General features: G+C 50.2%; 7 protein-coding genes across 7 annotated transcripts; 4 read left to right on the top strand and 3 right to left on the bottom strand.

The window, feature by feature from the left end:
• Window positions 1-121: 121 nt before the first annotated feature.
• Window positions 122-2384, top strand: BO88DRAFT_400292 (putative GTPase NOG1). Its single transcript, XM_025705525.1, has 3 exons — window positions 122-428; window positions 519-2212; window positions 2274-2384. Exons 2-3 carry the CDS (start codon window positions 530-532, stop codon window positions 2313-2315), a joined length of 1725 nt encoding a protein of 574 aa, XP_025568417.1. The 5' UTR covers window positions 122-428; window positions 519-529; the 3' UTR covers window positions 2316-2384.
• A 1202-nt stretch (window positions 2385-3586) lies between these two features.
• On the bottom strand, window positions 3587-5588 carry BO88DRAFT_400293 (sugar porter family MFS transporter). Its single transcript, XM_025705526.1, has 2 exons — window positions 5482-5588; window positions 3587-5419 (listed from the first exon to the last, which is right to left on the bottom strand). Exons 1-2 carry the CDS (start codon window positions 5569-5571, stop codon window positions 4061-4063), a joined length of 1449 nt encoding a protein of 482 aa, XP_025568418.1. The 5' UTR covers window positions 5572-5588; the 3' UTR covers window positions 3587-4060.
• Window positions 5589-7770: 2182 nt separating this feature from the next.
• On the top strand, window positions 7771-8567 carry BO88DRAFT_17899 (uncharacterized protein). The gene has a single exon (XM_025701721.1). It carries the CDS (start codon window positions 7888-7890, stop codon window positions 8296-8298), a length of 411 nt encoding a protein of 136 aa, XP_025568419.1. The 5' UTR covers window positions 7771-7887; the 3' UTR covers window positions 8299-8567.
• Window positions 8568-10714: 2147 nt separating this feature from the next.
• Window positions 10715-11813, bottom strand: BO88DRAFT_421017 (ketoreductase; the record flags this gene model as incomplete). The annotated part of the gene is made up of 2 exons (XM_025708478.1): window positions 10715-11578; window positions 11637-11813. 2 exons carry the CDS (start codon window positions 11811-11813, stop codon window positions 10715-10717), a joined length of 1041 nt encoding a protein of 346 aa, XP_025568420.1.
• A 199-nt stretch (window positions 11814-12012) lies between these two features.
• Window positions 12013-12822, top strand: BO88DRAFT_483655 (Erg28 family protein). The gene is made up of 2 exons (XM_025712236.1): window positions 12013-12164; window positions 12245-12822. The coding sequence occupies exons 1-2, from the start codon at window positions 12102-12104 to the stop codon at window positions 12605-12607; spliced, it is 426 nt and encodes a 141-aa protein (XP_025568421.1). The 5' UTR covers window positions 12013-12101; the 3' UTR covers window positions 12608-12822.
• A 478-nt stretch (window positions 12823-13300) lies between these two features.
• BO88DRAFT_400299 (UDP-glucose:hexose-1-phosphate uridylyltransferase) lies at window positions 13301-14769 on the bottom strand. Its single transcript, XM_025705527.1, has 4 exons — window positions 14572-14769; window positions 14306-14490; window positions 13484-14249; window positions 13301-13430 (listed from the first exon to the last, which is right to left on the bottom strand). The coding sequence occupies exons 1-4, from the start codon at window positions 14670-14672 to the stop codon at window positions 13328-13330; spliced, it is 1155 nt and encodes a 384-aa protein (XP_025568422.1). The 5' UTR covers window positions 14673-14769; the 3' UTR covers window positions 13301-13327.
• A 548-nt stretch (window positions 14770-15317) lies between these two features.
• BO88DRAFT_355149 (F-box protein) lies at window positions 15318-16678 on the top strand. The gene is made up of 4 exons (XM_025703697.1): window positions 15318-15508; window positions 15573-15939; window positions 15998-16375; window positions 16429-16678. Exons 1-4 carry the CDS (start codon window positions 15461-15463, stop codon window positions 16530-16532), a joined length of 897 nt encoding a protein of 298 aa, XP_025568423.1. The 5' UTR covers window positions 15318-15460; the 3' UTR covers window positions 16533-16678.
• The last annotated feature ends 1420 nt before the right edge of the window (window positions 16679-18098 follow it).

An 18098-nucleotide genomic window follows, 5' to 3' on the forward strand; every position in this document is an offset into this window, starting at 1 on the left:
TCATGAAGACGACGTGGAAAGATGTGAGTGCTCCTCGTTGACCCCCGAACAAGCCAATCCGGTCGCAAAAACATTCGATCTGACGTCTCTTTTTCACCGCTTGATTAGATCGCTCCTGTGCCCACGAGCCAGGAATTCCTGGACATCGTCCTCAGTCGCACTCAGCGACAGCTCCCTACCCAGATCCGTGCTGGATTCAACATCAGTCGTATTCGCGGTATGTCTTTGGGTTCTTCACCGTTGGTGCGGGATGCACAAGCTTGCTCCAAAAGCGGCAAATCAGAAATATTCGGGCTGAACTAATTAAAATTCTTCTCTGCCCACAGGCTTCTACACCAGAAAGGTCAAATACACCCAGGAGACTTTCTGCGAAAAGTTCCAGGCTATCCTCGATGGATTCCCTAGACTGCAAGATATTCATCCTTTCCGTAAGTCGCCTGCCTGCTCTTAGAGCTCCAAAAACCCCACTATCTCTCTCGCTGTTTCTCGGTCAACGACATATCCTGACAAATTCCCAGACAAGGATTTGATGAACACCCTCTACGATGCCGACCACTTCAGAATTGCCCTGGGTCAGGTTTCGACTGCTAAGCATCTCATCGAAACGGTCTCCCGCGACTACGTCCGCCTGATCAAGTATGCTCAGTCTCTGTTCCAATGCAAGCAGCTCAAGCGCGCTGCCCTTGGTCGTATGGCCACCATCTGCAAGCGTCTCAAGGACCCCCTTGTCTACCTTGAGCAGGTTCGTCAGCACTTGGGTCGTCTGCCCTCGATCGACCCCAACACCCGCACTCTCCTGATCTGCGGTTACCCCAACGTCGGAAAGTCCAGCTTCCTGCGCAGCATCACCCGTGCCGACGTCGACGTTCAGCCCTATGCTTTCACCACCAAGAGTCTGTTCGTCGGTCACTTTGACTACAAGTACCTGCGTTTCCAGGCCATCGATACCCCCGGTATTCTGGACCACCCTCTTGAGGAGATGAACACCATTGAAATGCAGTCCATCACCGCCATTGCCCATCTTCGGTCCGCGGTCATGTACTTCATGGATCTGTCCGAGCAGTGCGGTTACTCCGTTGGCGATCAGATCAAGCTCTTCCACAGCATCAAGCCTCTTTTCGCCAACAAGATCGTTTTCCTTGTTGTGAACAAGATTGATGTGAGACGTCCTGAGGACTTGGAGCCCGAATACCAGCAAGAGCTCCAGAATGTCCTCAAGTCGGGTGATGTTGAGCTTCTGCAGTTGTCTTGCACCACCACCGAGGGTGTGACTGCTGTCAAGAACGCCGCCTGCGACAAGCTCCTCGCCGAGCGTGTGGCTCAGAAACTCAAGTCCGGAACCAACAACGCCGGTACCCCTGGTGGTCGTCTGGGTGACGTTCTTGCCCGTATCCACGTTGCTCAGCCCATGGGCGGTGTGCAGCGCGAGACCTTCATTCCTGAGGCCGTCAAGACGCTCAAGAAGTACGACAAGGACGACCCCAACCGCCGCAGACTGGAGAGGGATCTCGAGGAGGAGAACGGTGGTGCTGGTGTCTACAACATCGACCTCAAGAAGACCTACGATCTGGCCGACGACGAGTGGAAGCACGACAAGATCCCCGAGGTCTGGAACGGCAAGAACATCTACGACTTTGTCGACCCCGAGATCGAGGCCAAGCTGGCTGCCCTGGAGGAAGAGGAGGAGAAGCTGGAAGCCGACGGCTACTACGAGTCCGACCACAGTGTCGAAGACGTGGAGGATGCCGATACCCGTATGAAGGCGGATCTGATCCGCGAGAAGCGCACCCTGATGCGCAACGACGCCAAGATGCGCAAGTCCCTCAAGAACCGGGCGCAGATTCCTCGCAGCGCCAAGGCCAAGAAGCTGTCCCAGATGTCGGATGCTCTGGATGCGGCTGGTTACGATGTGGACGCTGCCTCCTCCCGCGCCCGTTCCCACAGCCAGGTCCGTGGTCGCACGACCACCCGCGACGTGGACATGGACGATGCTATGGATGTCGATATGTCGGACCCGCGCCAGGCCATCGCCAAGGCCAAGGGCCGTCTCCGCAGCCAGGCGGCGACAGACCGTCGCAACGATGGTGTTGTCGACGAGTTGGCACGCACCAAGGCCGAGCGCTTGGCCAAGTTGGGACAGAAGAAGATGAACCGGATGGCAAGAGCGGGAGAGGCCGATCGTCACACGACTGCCTCTTTGCCCAAGCACTTGGTAAGTTCTATCCTCCATCTATATCATGACTTCCATTTTGACATACTAACGTGTCTTTCAGTTCACCGGAAAGCGTACCATCGGCAAGACCCAGCGTCGGTAAAGGCATCGTCCGGATTTGGACGGTCGATGACGAGACGAAGTCCCTTCTTCTTAATACAGTACTCGATACACATAGTGGTCATGAAACATGGGTGTTCCAAAAAAGGGCGTTGGGGGTGTTTCCTTTTGTCGTCTTCTTCCTTTTCGTTTGGATGAATATAGTCTTCTCCTGAATACCTGGGGTTTATTCCCGCGAATCGATTGTTATGTTGATGAAGAGTTTAGTTGTGCTTTGTGTTGTGGTGAAGGAAGTAGACTGTCTATAGAAGTATGAAGAATGCAATTTACTGGCATACTACTCATACAGTTATCATGTGTGTTCCGGCGTAGCAAGTAAACAAGAAGAGTAAGACATGATAAGTTCATTTAGTAGTTCACTAGTGCCTCGATGAACTTGACTGAGCAAAATGACACATTGGACCAGACTACTTACTATTGCAAAAGCCTATCGATAAAGTAATCAGAAAGTGATTTTCTCAGATAGAAATAAGGACATGATCTCAGCGTCCCTCCCTGCCACATAGCTTCTTTTACTCCCACTACTACTTACTACTTAACTACTACCAATTCACAACTTCCATACTTCATTCCATCCTATCCCACCCATCCACCGCACCAAACATACACATACACATACACATACACCAACAGCGAACCAGTCCTAGTACTAGTACCTCAAATTACAAACAAACAAATCAAGTAAGATGAAAAAAAAAAAAAAAAAAAAAAAAAAAAAAAAAAAAAAAAAAACACTTACCGACTCCTCTTCAAATACCAACTCATCATATTCATCTCCCTCTCCCTACTAATTCCAACGTCCACAAGCACCTGCACACAAACAAACCCATAGCAAAACCACTAGAGATAAAACAAGGATGATGAGAACTACACAACTCCTCATCATTACTATTGATGGAGAAAAATTCAATGCTACTCACTCCCACAGAGTAAGATACTGGATAGGTGCTATTACTCATGTTATCATTACGTGAGTGAGTGAGTGAGTGAGGGGTTCATTATAGGTTGATTGCTTTGCTGATGATATGTGCTAGTTAGCTGGCTGGCTGGCTGGCTGGCCGACTAGGTATTGTTTGCTGACTAGTGAGTGAATAAGAGGACTAGAATAGTGACCAACTTATGATTTGCATGATGTAGTGGATAAAGAATAAACGTATCAACTTATAGCTAGGGAATGTGCAATGTGCATGTAGTAGGTGTTGTTCTATGTGTTTTCTAGAATTCTTCTAGAAGGTCAGTAGAAAATGAGGGTACCCCGGACCCGCTGTGTAGAGCCGTTCCTGACTTCGTATTGACGCCGAGGATGTGGGTGTGGAGGACGCTATTCCGTGTATGGAGATGGTCGGATAATGAGTGCACTGATCAATTTGGCCACATTACTGTCTAACTTACTACATTACTAAGACGAGTGAAAAATCTACTGGACCACAGGTAAGGTTCATATGTACTTGTATTAAATCGTTTCTCAATAACCTCAAAAAAAAGTCAACGTCAACAGATGTATGCAGTTGCAGGTATCACCAAACGCCGATGTCGTAGTTCCCAACCATGTCCTATCCGATGAGTCAAGCCATTCAAACATTGCGTGCGAGGACGCTTTCATGCCGATGATAGCTAGATAGCAAATGCAATGCAAAGAGCAATCATGCAATTAAATAAATCAAAGCTTTAGATGCAGGTTCAATGTACAAGAACAACGAGCAAAATGAGTTTGCGAGCGCGAGTGGCTTACTCGCGAAGCTCAGTGGGCTCGGTGTGCTCAGCCATCTCAGCCTGACCCTCCTGCTTGGAAGAGGAAGGGGGACGGTGCATGTCCTGGACAATGCCCTCCGGGGGAACCCAGCTGGCACTCTGCCAGGGCTTGACGTGGAGCACGTACATGGTATCGACCTCCTCAAGAGTGCGACCCTGGGTCTCGTTGACAAAGAAGAAGACAACGAAGATGGCGGCGAAACAGCATCCAGCAAAGACGTAGCCGTAGGCGAAGTCAATGGAGCTAGAGATGAAGGGAGTGAAGAAGGAGATGAGGAAGTTCCAGGTCCAGTTGGCAGCGGTGGCAATTCCGATGCAGAGAGCACGGTAGCGAGCGGGGTACATCTCACCACAGATGGCCCAGACAATAGGACCCCAGGTAGTGGCGAAACCAACGATGAAGAAGCAGGTGAAGATGATCATGGCCTTACCAGCGGCAGGAGTGGCCTGGGGGTCGGCGAGATCCAGAGCGAAGTGACCAACGGAAGCCCAGATCATGAAGCAGATGAACATCCAGGCGGCACCAACCATCAGACTGTTACGACGACCGAAGTGCTCGACGACGTACAGACCGGGCAGGGTCATACCGAAGTTGACAGCACCCAGAATGATCTGAGTGACATAGCTGTTGCTCAGACCAGTGGAGGTGAAGATACTGTTACCGTAGTAGAAGATGAAGTTGGCACCGGTCAGCTGCTGGAGGGACTGCAGAGCAATACCGAGCAGGGTACGGTAGAGCATGCGAGGGCCGGTGAACAGCTCGTGCCAGGCAGCCTGGCCGGCGGCCTTCTCCTCGTCGAGCTTGTCCTTCATGTCCTTCATCTCCTGGGCGATGCAGCGGTGGTTGGGGCCGACACCGTAGAGCTTGCACATAACCTCACGGGCCTCATCGATACGGCCCTGGCGGTAGGCGAAACGAGGAGACTCGGGCAGGAAGAGAGAGCCAATGGCCAGAATCAAGGGCCAGGCGAAGCCAATGCCCATGGTGATACGCCAGGAAGCAGTCGACTGGATTCTCTCGGTACCGAAGTTGATGATGTAGGAGATGAAGATACCGAAGGCGACGAACAGCTGGAAGGCACTGACCATGGCACCACGGACCTGACGGGGAGCAGATTCACTCTGGTACATGGGGACAATGCTGGAGAGGGCACCAACACCCAGACCGGCAACCCAACGACCCATAGCGACCTGAACCCAGTTGGAGTCGGTGGCAATCTGGATGATGATACCGACAATGTGGATGACAGACCAGAGACAGATGGAAAGCTTGCGGCCCATGCGGTCCGCGATAGGAGCAGCAACCAGGGCACCGATCATAGTACCGATACACAGCTGAAGAGATTGTCAGTCGGGTTGGTCTCCATGGACAGTCCATGGTGTTGTATGCCACTTACCAGACCGACGATGAGACCACTACGGACGTTGCTGAAGGCATAGGAGCCATCAGCCTGCTCCTGACCGAAACGGCGGAGGAAGTCATCCATAGTCTCGAAACCAGAGATTTGACCTGGATAGTGGATGAATGTTAGCAACCGAAGTGTGACCTTGTGTAGAAGATAGATGTCCCCATACCAGTAGAGTAACCGAAGATGAAACCACCCATGGACACGACGATACCCAGGATGAAGGAACGCCAGGTCAGGTACTTGACGGGACTGTCATCGAGCATGACATCGTCCTTCTCAACGGCGGAGTTGGAGCGAGCAGGAGTAGGAGCCTCCGTGGAGGACTCAGAGTGGTCCGCCTGAGGCTTGAAGCGGGACATCATATTAGAGACACCCATGTTGCCGATGGATTCATTCAAAGCGGAATCCTCTGCTAGGGATGGGAAGATGGGAAAAAGAAAAGTTTGATGGAAGTGAAAGACATCCAAAGGGCTGACAGACCCGGGGGAGATGGAGGGATATATATGGGGTCCGGGCAGAGGGGGAGAGGAGGGGAGAGGGGGGGGAAGAGGGCCGCACACAAGGATGAAATCGGTAAGTATGACGGCGTCAACGAGTGAATGCCACTAAAATGGAAGTGAAAGAATTTGACGCTCCATCCGTCGGCAATTCGCCTCCATCCCAGGGATTGGAGGGACCCCATCCTCGGGGTAGGACCATGGCAAGAAAAAACGGGGGCCCAGATCTCAAGGGCCCGAAGACAGGCGAACGAGGTGGGAGATTCGGAAGCTAGGGGGCGGAGAGTTCATTGGATGCTTCGAGAGCGTGTCTTGGAGTGGGGAGAGAGTGGAGAGACTGTCTGGAGAGAGCCGGAGCAGGCTACGACAAACGGGGAGATGTGGACGGTGAGTACCTGAATCGGGGGGAATCCGTTTTCGCCGGCGGAGAAAAAGCGGATGGAGACGAACCGAGATGGAGAGAAGACTGGAGATTGGATGGAGTAACGCTAAGGAAGGAATGGAGTGGATAGAAGCTGGAGTTCCTGACGGGAGGAATTGAAGATGGATGCGGGCAGGTCACGAGGGCATCACCTGCTTTTGCTTTGCTGTTATTTTGTTACCAACATTCTTGCCTCTTTCGGTAGATTCTTGAGTCGTGCCTTCCGGATCTTGACTGATTCTTCTACACATTCTGTATACCCCGTAAATACATACATCCATCCATCCATACATACATACTAACTACGTACTATACTCTTCGTATACAGCTTCATTGTGATGATTATGGTGATGATGATGCTGTCGTCCATCATGATATCTTCAACCCTTGTACGGAGTAAAAAATCTCCAGATCGGCTACACAGACTGTCTTGCCACAGTGTGACCGTGACACTGATCCTGAAGAAAAGGTTTTCATCTTGATCATGATGGCTGCTGATGATGACGATGATGATTGAATGGTACCGAGTCCTCCTTCAACCGAATCATAATCTAAAACAATTATTATGATGATGCGGCTGTTGTCGGGTTGGCAGACTATTTCCCGTCACGAGACAAAACAATTTACGTACAACCATAACGGTTTGCATCATGGATTTCATTGACATGTTGACGTTACCCGAGACCATCACCACATACTGCAATCCCAGTGGCTAAAACATCGCTGTCTCCGGCCATTCCGTGTCACAGAATGGAAGGGAAGGGAAGTATCTTGACGAAATGAATGAATGATTTGTTTTGTTTGGAAGGAGGGGGGCGACATGGGCTGATCTCCACCCTCCCTTGATTCAAGTGATGGCCGGGTGCAGTAAGAAAAGCCACGCCTGCATAATATTAACGCAGTCTAATATTACTATCGCCCTGCCTCCCGCAGCCATGCAACAACCTTAGTCAGAACCCTCCTGGAACCTCAGCCCGCCTGCTGAACAAAGCATTGTTGACGAGCATTCATTATGATCCACTACGTTCCTGGAATCTTCTTCGTTTCCATTACCTGTCTGTCAAACTCAGCAGGAAAATTTTTTCCTCTCCCTTCCTTCAGATCAGCCCCTGAGCCACCGCGAAAAGAGCTCAGTCGTAGTAAAGTTGCCGGTTCCAACGCAATCTCAAGCCCAAACGAGGGAGATCACCGGGCGCGAAGTGGGTCCAACCACGAAAGAATTTTTCTTTTTAGAAAATTCTAATTTTTGACTCTGCATGCGTTGGGATAATCCCCTCTTGGCTCTTGGCCGATCCCGAACTCTCACGAACACATGCTTTTTCACTTTTTGCCCGACCGCCAGCGTGCAAAGGGAAGGGGGAAAAAATGAAGGAGGGTGGGAAGTATAATCTCCTCCGACAATGCAGATGCAAGAGGGAGAAATTTTAACCATCAATCTAAATATCATCATAAGCAGCGACCGTCGCTGATAAGTACATGACACCTAAGCGGCCAACCCTGCTCACCGAGACCACTTCCAGTCTCACCGTCGTCCATCCCGAGCACTTCGGCCATCCGCCGACCGTCTCGGTCTCGGGATGCCTGTCCATCCAACTGCCTTCGGTGTGCCGATATCTCACGCTAACTACGCACCACTTCTCGTCCCTTCCCGTTTGGAGCTCACCGGGCCTGTGGATCTTCTGTTTAGCGTTGGCTGATCTTCCCCACCAACGAAAATTTTCATCCAACCACAACCCCTCGTGCACGTCGATGCTCAGGTCCAGCTTCAGCTGGAGCTCATATAGCCTGACTCGCACCACCCAGCCTATCAGAGATCTCCCTCTCTTACCATGGATTCGGTCGGAACTTGACCGGCCTGCAATCGATGACCTTTTCGGCTTCCGGTGAGGTTTCACTTTCCTCCGTTAGGTCGGGTTCGGCATGCCGTAATGCCGCAAGAGAGAGACGTTGCTTGCTGTCTACCCTCAAGCTCACGTTGTAAACCCAGATAGAACATCAGTAACATCGTCAGGACGTAATGAGAGCATTATATGCACTCCCAGAGTAAAATATAACAACAACTAGAAGAATAATAATGCAACCCGACCACACAATCCCGGCACCCTCAGCCTACGTAGTATCCCGAAAGCGAGAGACAATAAGACAAAGAGCATCACGCAACCCACTCACCGAGCCCGAGACAAAGCCAACCAACCAACCAACCCGGTCGATACCCAAACCTAACCTAAAATAACCTAACCAGAGAAAGAAAAGAAATTTCTCTTCGACCCATCCCGTCCGTCCCACTATCCATACTCAACAAAAAAAAACCCACCCCCTCCCAAGAAAGGTAAGTAACCAGCGTAGGTAGCAGGTTCCACCAGCCAGCGTTTCACCACCTCAGGACAACACACCACACCTGACGTAATTGCCTCATCCCAGATCTACTACCTACCTACTACCTACTTATCTCCAACAGCAAGAAAGCAATAATGGAAAAGAGTACACCCGTAAATTGATATTATAATAGTAGTACTACATACTTTTAGCCACAGAGGGATGGGATGTTGCAATATGTTGTGTGACGGCGGGTAGGTTGTTTTCCTGCGTGATGCTGCTTCGGGAGCTAGTAATCTTTAGCTGGCTCCTCGTGAATGGAAGTGGCCACCGTAAGTCGTACCAGCTCTCGTTTTTTTTCTTGCTAGGGTCTAGATTTTTCAGGAACAGGGGTCGACCCATGCAATGGAATCTTTGGGTGGAATTGGCCTATGAGAGGGGAGAGGGCGGTGGGTTTGGGTTTATTACTAAGAGGATTAGGTAGAGTAATTAGGAAGAAGTGCTGTCAGGGATTTCGTGAAGAGTTTTGAGGTGACGGTGCGATGGGACGTTGCCAGGGCTAGTTTGTTCTTTCTTGCTGGTGGTGGCGGTGGTGGTGATGGTGATAGTGGGAAGCTTGAATAGGGTCATGAGGATGGATGGATGGAGGGATTGTGTCATGTGGTGTATGTGGAATCATTATTATGTTCAGATAATAATATTGTATGGGTAGATGTCCATTAGACTGCCCTACTAAGCCAAGTACTTGGCAAAGAGAGCCGCAAGCTGAGGATCATGATATCATTCGACATTCTCTCACTCTTCGTCTTTTGGTCACTTTCTGGCTGTTCTATCTACATAGTCGCCTCTAGAAACCTTGGAAGTAACTAGACTACTATTCTTGACAGTCAACATGCCTGGCTAAGCTTCAATAAATACTATTTATCAAAAGCAAATCTGGAAGGTGATCTACTATCTATCTGATCGTCTGTACCACGTTCCAGGACCACTTAAGCTGTTCTATATATAAGACTCCTCTTCTCTCCGAGTCTCCTCCCCTACGGAGGTTTTCTCGCACACCATTCTATTCTCCGAGTGCAGAAACCTGTTTACTCCTAGTACTGCACTATCCATGCAGGAAATTCTCCTCAGTTCGGTAGTGTAGCACAATCGCAGTCCCACAGGGTCCCTCTTCACCCTTATCTGCAAGTCATCCAAGAGAGAAAGAGAGAGCCGAGACACAGACACAAGATTTATTCACCGGCGGTGGTCCCAAGATTAGGACGGATGGCCCCCCATCCATCTAGTCCAGCCCGATTGAGTTCAACTCAGTTATGCTTTGGGATGTGCAGATTCCGAACTCCGAGATCTCGGTGGATATTTGCATATCTGCACTGCATTGCATTGTATTGCACTGGACCATGCTCTGTAGTGCGCATACTTGATAAGTTTAGCGGAGACTATACCTTAGATAGTAGAATAAAGAGCACCGAGGTAACTGCGAAGCGAAGATCTTCCCCTTCCACATTATTAGATTAATCCGTACTTTATGCTATCTGTTTCTGCTAAACATAGTATATCATATCATCTTGGTGCTGTCGATCATGGATTGCGTAGTCACCAACCCCCTGGTCGGAGGTTTGATTGGCCCTGTCGACAGACACCACACACCACGTGTAGGTTAGTAGAGTACTTTGTAAAAGGTAAGGTCCATCCGGACCTGTGCCCTCCGTTGAAGATAAGATGCGGCCCGCTCCTATCTGGACGGTCTTCGATCTGGCTCCATAGCTGCATGCACCTTTCACCGAACTCCGAGACTCTTCGTTCGCCACACGTCCCCCAGTGGATTCAGATTCAGCTCAGGGTTCAGTTCACACACAGACACTCTCCCCCACCGGCTCGTTCTTCTCCATACTTCCATTTTTGTTCCTTTCTTTATCTCTCCCCTTACCCCAGGTTGATCGGCAAACGCACGTGAGTCATCATCTAGAAGCGACTGCCAAGCACCTTAGGTGCTCTTCTTGCCCTTCTCGCGCTCGGCCTTGCGCAGAGCACGCTTCCGGATAGACTCGTGCATACCCTTGTTCTGGCCAACGACGATCTTGCCCATGGTACCGGTGACGCAGGTCAAGAACCAGGCCATCAATCCGTGGCTCCAGTAGGGGGAAGAGCTGTACGCGTACGTGGGAGATCCGCCATTGCGGCCAATCTTAGTCAGGACCGACTTCACGAATGAGCGGGGGTCGGGGATCGTAGCACTAGTCCGGCGGATCTTGGACATAGCAGAAGTAATAAGGTAGGCCTGGACCAACTCGACAGTAATTCCGTAGGGCTCGAGCTCCGAACCAAGGGAAGTGGACCATTGCTGCAGGAAAGCCTTGCTGCCGGAGTAGGTAGCCAGAAGAGGGGTAGGGAGAAGTCCACCGAACGAGCCCATAGTCAAGACCAATCCGCGCTTGCGCTGCATCATACCCGGAACGACCAGCTGGGTTGCCCGCAAGGTACCCAGGCAGTTGATGGTCACGATATCAGTCATCTCATCCTCGGGGGTCAGAGCGAAGGGAGTAGGGATGCTGTGACTCTTTCCAACGTTGTTGACCAGAACGGACACGTCCAATCCGTCCACCAGTTCCTTCAGCTTCTCGTAGTCGCTGTCGTCATTGCGGGCGAAGTCCATCGCCAGGGTCTTGGTCTGCACGGAGGGGAACTTGGATGTGATCTCATTGGAAAGGGTATCGAGCTTAGAGGCGGTACGGGAGACGAGGAGGATGTTGAAGTCAGCGCGGGCGAGCTGAAGAGCGAATTCCTTGCCGAGTCCATCGGAGGCACCTGTGACCACGGCCCAGCTGCCCTTAGGGCCGAAGGAGCGGAGCTGGAAAAATGAAAATCAGCGACATATTCTCCAATTGATATTATGAGGGACAACATACGGGCTTGCCAGGGAGCACGAACAAGCTCAGGAGGACCCTGACGAAAACGAGTGCGCGAGAGACGACGAACAAGCTGCCAGCGGCGAGAAGAGCCGAGGCGCCCACGGTCTGCCAGCCAGGCTGCAGGTTCAACTGGAAGTTGGACAGACAGTCCAGATGCTTTGTCAGAAACTCCATGATTGCTTGTTGTTCAACCCGTGGCGATTGAATATTGTGGGGATGGAAGCTGGCTGCAGAAAGAAGAATCCGGAGACGGACGGAGATGCGGCAGCAATCATAAAGGCAGAATAATGGTTGGGGATGGGCGGTGCCAAGACCCCCCAAGCGGACAGACCTCGGCCACTCCAAAGAAGCAATATCCTCATCGCAATTATCAGTCTTTCCCAACCAATTGATCTTCCACAACTCTATCTCTCCACAGCCAATTCTGTTAGACTCTCCGGAGTACAACTTCGCATAGTAATCATGGCCTCTCTCCTCTCCTACCTCCCCCCCTTCGAGGGTCTGCTGCCCAAATGGCTCTTTTTGGTACCACCCCCATTTGTTTACACTACACCTCCGTTCCCCGGACCGACCCCATGCTAACCTGACCACTTTTCTCCATTCAGGTCTCCGTCGTCTCCGCCGCAAACAGCATCCAAGCCTACCGATCGGAGTCCTACGCCGCAGATCTCTACAACGGAAAAACTGCTGAAGGTCGCCCGCACACCAACCCCCTCTCTTCTCGGACTTTCGGCACATGGACTTTCCTTTCCTCCGTAGTCCGCATTTACGCCGCCTACAACCTCAACAACCCTGCTGTTTACGATCTGGCGATTTGGACTTTTGGCATTGCCCTGGTACACTTTGTCGGCGAGTGGTTGGGCTTCGGAAGTGCGCAGCTTAAGGGTCGTTTCGTTAGCCCTTTGATTGTTGCTTCGTCTACTCTTGCTTGGATGTTGACGCAGAGGGAGGCGTATCTGGCTGCTTAGGTTGGGCTGGATCTCCAATTATAATTCGCCGGATTAGCGGCTGGTTGCTTTTCGATGCATGCTCCATTTCTTAGCGCAGGGACAAGCTATGGATCGGCTAGGTTATGACCATATCAATAATGTAATGAAAAGGAAAAGGAATAGTTGTGAAGATCTATTATCGGTCAAGGCACGGAGTCTAATCCGCTTATTCTACGTATGATGATGTGAAATGTCGGTTCTGGCTGATAGTCCCTCATGTGCCAATGTCAACGCATGTAGAAGGCCAAGCAAAGTTCGTAAATCGAGATTGGGCGATTCATTCAGTGCTCTCAGAGGTGAACCATGTTTCACCTCCTAAGGTTAATACTAGACAGGTAAAGTTACGCCGAGCGCACAGCTCAGCCGCTCCATAGCAGTTCACTGGTCGGAGTTATGCTACGGAGTATGTAGCTGAGCTGTGGAGATATCGAAAAGGACGATCATGATGACGCAGGAGCTGGCAAGGGATAGAGGCTGAGCTGAAGTAAGGGTGCAAGTCATTAATGGCGCGTGGGTAATTGAGACATGCATATCCGATTAGTTCCCTTTCTCGCAGGGGTATGACAGGAGTCGATACAGATCCGAAACACAGAAGCCGGCCGGGACTGGTCCGATGGACCCACGAACGCAAGTATTCATTGCTGTCAGAACACATAGGTATACAACATACAATCCAGTTCTATCCAATATTCTCTGTTCTTAGTCCATCTTCTTCCTGTAGAGCTCTCCTCCGCAACCTCGCAACCTCGCGGCCGCTTGCTCGGGTGTAATGTCACGCTGGGGCTCGCCCATCATTTCATACCTATAACTCATCAGCAAACTTTTACCGTAACGTGATAGCTGAAATCCACTCACCCGACCAAGAACTTGCGCACAGTGGCGCTGCGCAATAGCGGGGGATAGAAGTGAAGGTGAAGATATGACGACTCGATTTCCTCCTCGGTTCCGTCAAGTGGTGCCTGGTGGATACCCATGCTGTACGGGAAGTGCGTTTCGAACAGGTTGTCGTACCGTCTGGTGACTTCGGCAATGGCTTCCGCCAGCTGCACCTTTTCGCTGCTATTTAGGTCGACCAGGGCGCGCTTGTGGGTCTTGCTGACAATCATGGTCTCGAAAGGCCAAACAGCCCACCAGGGGCAGACAACTAGGAAGGCATCGTTCTCAAATACCACACGTTCCTGTTTCCGGCTTTCGAGAGCAGCATAAGCTTCCAACATGTGCTTGCCACCATTCTCCCGGCGGTACTTCTTCAGCTGCTCGAGTTCCATGGCCGGTTCTTCGGGCAAAGAGCTGGTGGTCCAGACCTGACCGTGGGGGTGAGGGTTTGAGCACCCCATGGCGGCACCCTTGTTCTCAAAGATCTGCATGTAGCGATACTGCTCCTTAGGCTTGGTCAAGCTAGCAGTCGGGGAGTTAGGAGGCAGAGTGGTCGCTGGAGCTACAGCAGCCAATGGCGACTTTGGGGACAAATGGGCAGTGTAAATTTCGGTCCAAGCGTCAATAACAGGCGCGATCTCGGCAGGCGAAAGATCGGCCAAGGTGAGGTTGTGGGCCGCAGAGAAGGTAAGCACGTAGCATTTACCGGTGACAGGCTCCGCCTTGAGGAAGAATGATTCAAGGTCTGGCCCCCGATTTTGTTAGTATCGCATTTGCTGGGCCTGATATAGTCAAACATACCCTCGCCACCTTCAGGGGTATACGGTGCTTGTTCTTCCTTGACCGCACTGTAATCGTTTACAAAGACGAATGTTTTCTCATACTTGGGGTTGGTATCGCCCTGCGCGCGCTTGTTTCCGGGGCAGAGATAGCAAGCGGGGTCGTAGGTTGGCAAGGTAGTTTTAGAGGGGCTCTCCTGCTGTCCTCTGGTCGCAGCATTTAGCTTAACTACTCCTCTCGGGATGGGTCCAAGTCTATCTCTGCTGGACAGAAGCAGGCCAACTTACTGCCAGGGGCGCTTGGTCCGATGCGGGGAGACCAGAATGTAGGATCCTCGAAGAGGATTGAATCTCCGATGAGAGATATCGTCCAGAACGTTTTCAACCATTGTTGAAGGTAATGTATATAGTCTATGCAAGTAAGATGCAGCGTTGTTACAAGAGGAAAGGAAAAAGAAAGTGAAGAAGAAGAGCGAAGAAACTGCGTGAAAAGAAAAGTTGGCTGATGGCCCTGGCGGCGGGGCTTAGTCGCGGGGTCTCCGGAAATTATGGCGATTCGGCACCGAACCAGCACGGGGTAAAAAGCTGCCATCCGGTCGGCTGCTCGGGTAAATTCATGGGGGGCCCTGGACCCTTTTCTTGCTGCTACAATTGCAACTGTAAACATGATAGTGCTTGTCTGCTACAATCTTTCATCCGTCCATGTGTTTAAGTTGTCAGGTCATGTCTTTAGATTCTTGCATTTTGATAGATCAAATTATAAGAAGACGAAATCAACCGAACTTTACAACATGTCTTCCGGTTGAATTGGACATAAAGTGAACTCCACTATTGACTAAAACCAACGCTGTGGTGGGCCGAGAATGACTCTCGTTTCTTCTTTTTCTCCCCGCGGCTACCCGAATCCAGACAGTCAGCTGCCCGCCTTCGTTCGGGCCGATTCGTTTGACGTCAGGGGGAACGAGGGGCACAGGCTAGCCTTATCGCCCGTTATCACCGAACCTCCACATCCCCGGAGAAGTTCGCGCTGGCATCATCTGACCCTTGTCACGTCACTACCCTCCCAAGTTGTGCTCCACTGAACTGCTGTTACTGCTGTGTATGAACCGTATTCTGTTCATTTGTTGCTTGAGCGAAGATATGATATTCACACATATTCCCCGCAGTTGATCAGATCATGGACGACGGCCATTCAAAGCTCCACCTCTACTCCCTTCCCAACGAAGTGCGATAATGCGATCTCCAATCATTGAGAAAATGCCTCGCTAATGCTTCTATGGTCATTTCAGGTCCTCGCTCAGATTCTATCCTCCTTCTCGACGCGATCCCTCATCTCTTGGGCGACAGTCTCCCGCCGCTTCCACGCCCTCGTCCTGCGAATCCTACATTATCGTCTGCTCATCGGCGCTCCTTTACATGAATATAAACTCATCCTAGAATGCTTTCACCCGAGCTCAAAGCTAACCGAGCCTCATGTGTTCTGCACATACCTTGACACCGATGGTTTAGATCAACTCAACGGGAGGAGTGGTTCGCTTTATGAGAATTCCGACACGGCCCAGCAACTGGGAAAACTGAGTTCGGTGTATGCTCGGTTCCGCCCTGAAGTCGCGGTAGAAGAAAGATCGAGCGGAACAAGGCTAGTACCCCTGAGAGGTATGCGCCCCTGTTCCCGGATGCAGCGATCACGATCCGAGGTCTCTGATTTTGGTAGACGATGAGCAAGACCCCGATCGAGACAACTTGGTTGTCACGCGCCCTATCAACCTCGAGAATTTTGAAGACTTCTCTCAGCTATGTGTGGTCGTAAATATCGTGAAGGTCATGCCGAATACAAATCTGCTCCTAAGTGCACACACGGTCGAGGACGGGGTAATCAGAGTATTCCGCGACTGGCTGCGAGACGAGGAGAAGCGATTTCGTGAATTCGTACCAGATGGAACAGGGCCTTCGCAAATGTTATGGGTTGATCAGAACAAGAGTGTTGGGATCAAAGTACGGGTCAAGGCGAAGCCGATATTAAATCAAAATGTGCCAATTCTCATCCATCGCGACGACGACCAATTCACGAGCTATGAATTGTTGATTGAAGGTATGGTGATCTCTGATTCTCTTGTTTACATTGGCACACTAACAGATGACTAGAATTACATATACGCGCTGTTCGCTTACTCCGGACTCTGGAAAAGTCACAGGAGGAACAGCAGAATTATTATAAAGCTGTAGTTATAACCCCGACTCTCGGATAGAGGTACTCACGGATAGATATGTCAGTGACATGGAGGCCGAAATATTGGTCTAGCGCATGTTTGTACGTCTTTTGTCTCTAGCGATTCTTTTGCAAGGTATGCATTAAGAGCAATAACAAGGTCCTGTGTTAGAGCCGACTACTCCGTAGGTAACCATGGTCATGTGCATGTACTTGTCAGGCGACATTCGAACCCTTGCTTTTTGACTTCCTTCATAGGGCGCAAGAGAAAGCGGAACTCCCCTTTGATGTTAGCTTACCTCTGGATTGTATATATTCTCTCGATCCGGACCACTTATGTTATCTTGATTTAATTGCATACGCAAACCATTCATATACAACGTTTATTTCTTAATTCTGTGTCTCCAACCTCTACTACTAATCTTTATCGCAGAGACCTAGTAAGCGGCCGGGCAAATCTCGATATTTTGCCGATTGGTCAATGTCAATACCTCCTAGTACTAGCCTGAGAGCGCGTAGCGCCCCCACCTGAGTTCTTTCAAATCCCTGCAATCTTGTTTTATTAATCAGTTGTACACTCGAGTTATGTAATCTATATGTGAAGGAAGAAATGTAACCCATTTCAATGAGTACTACATTTATGCTACTTTCTCTGAACGGAGTAACGAGTCTAAGTATCAATCTAGTACTCCAGCTCTGAATATATATCGACTTGTAAGCCAGAATTTTCTGTCAATGAACCTGCCATGTGGTCATGGTATGACTGCTGTAGTCAACAATACTGAGTAGCTACTAAAGTATTAGTTACTAATTCCTTTGTTTTGTGACAGGTAAGGGAGCATACAAGTCTCCTCTATGGGTTGAAGACACAGCAAGTAAATATTGTTCATATGTTTGGGAAACAAAAACTACAGGGGCGGTAAGAAGTTAGGTGGGCAAGTGCACATTTGGTACATGTCAGACAAGAATATACTTTTAACCCAGTAGTCGATCAACGTGCATAGCTTGCGTTCATTCTGATTCTCACAATAACATCCAGAACCCAAAAACAAAGGCCAGGCCGAATTCAAAAAAGTGCTATCATATTCCACACATACACACACATCGCCTTTTTGTCCAGGTAATGTGAGAGATGTTGTTTATTGTCTACAACGTCCAATTTATACCGGGTTGCTGCATGCGCCCCACACTTGACATATTTGGTGAACCACAGCTCAGCGCACCACTGCATCTCCTCGCGTCGCTTCAAGCACTTTCAATGGAATCACACAATTGAGACATGTCGTCTTTCTACAAGAGCCAGGAAGAGCAATACAAAGAGGCTACGGACTATTACCGTGAATAAAACGACACCGAAAACCCTGTATCCATACGGAAGGCTGCAAGAGAGTTTGGGCTTAGCTATTATCGCTTGCGACGAAGAGTTCACGAATTACCATCCAAATCGACTCGTCACTCCGCGAATTTGAAGCTTACCGAGGCTCAGGATAACTGTCTAGTTAAAGATCTCGACGCTCTAAATCGGACTGGCATTCCTCTAACTGCTAAACGCATAAGGGATGCAGCCGAAGCAACAATTCAACGCAGCCAACCTGATCCTGATCTT

The sequence above is a fragment of the Aspergillus vadensis genome (assembly GCF_003184925.1).
Source record: "Aspergillus vadensis CBS 113365 unplaced genomic scaffold BO88scaffold_1, whole genome shotgun sequence".
NCBI lineage: Eukaryota > Fungi > Ascomycota > Eurotiomycetes > Eurotiales > Aspergillaceae > Aspergillus > Aspergillus vadensis.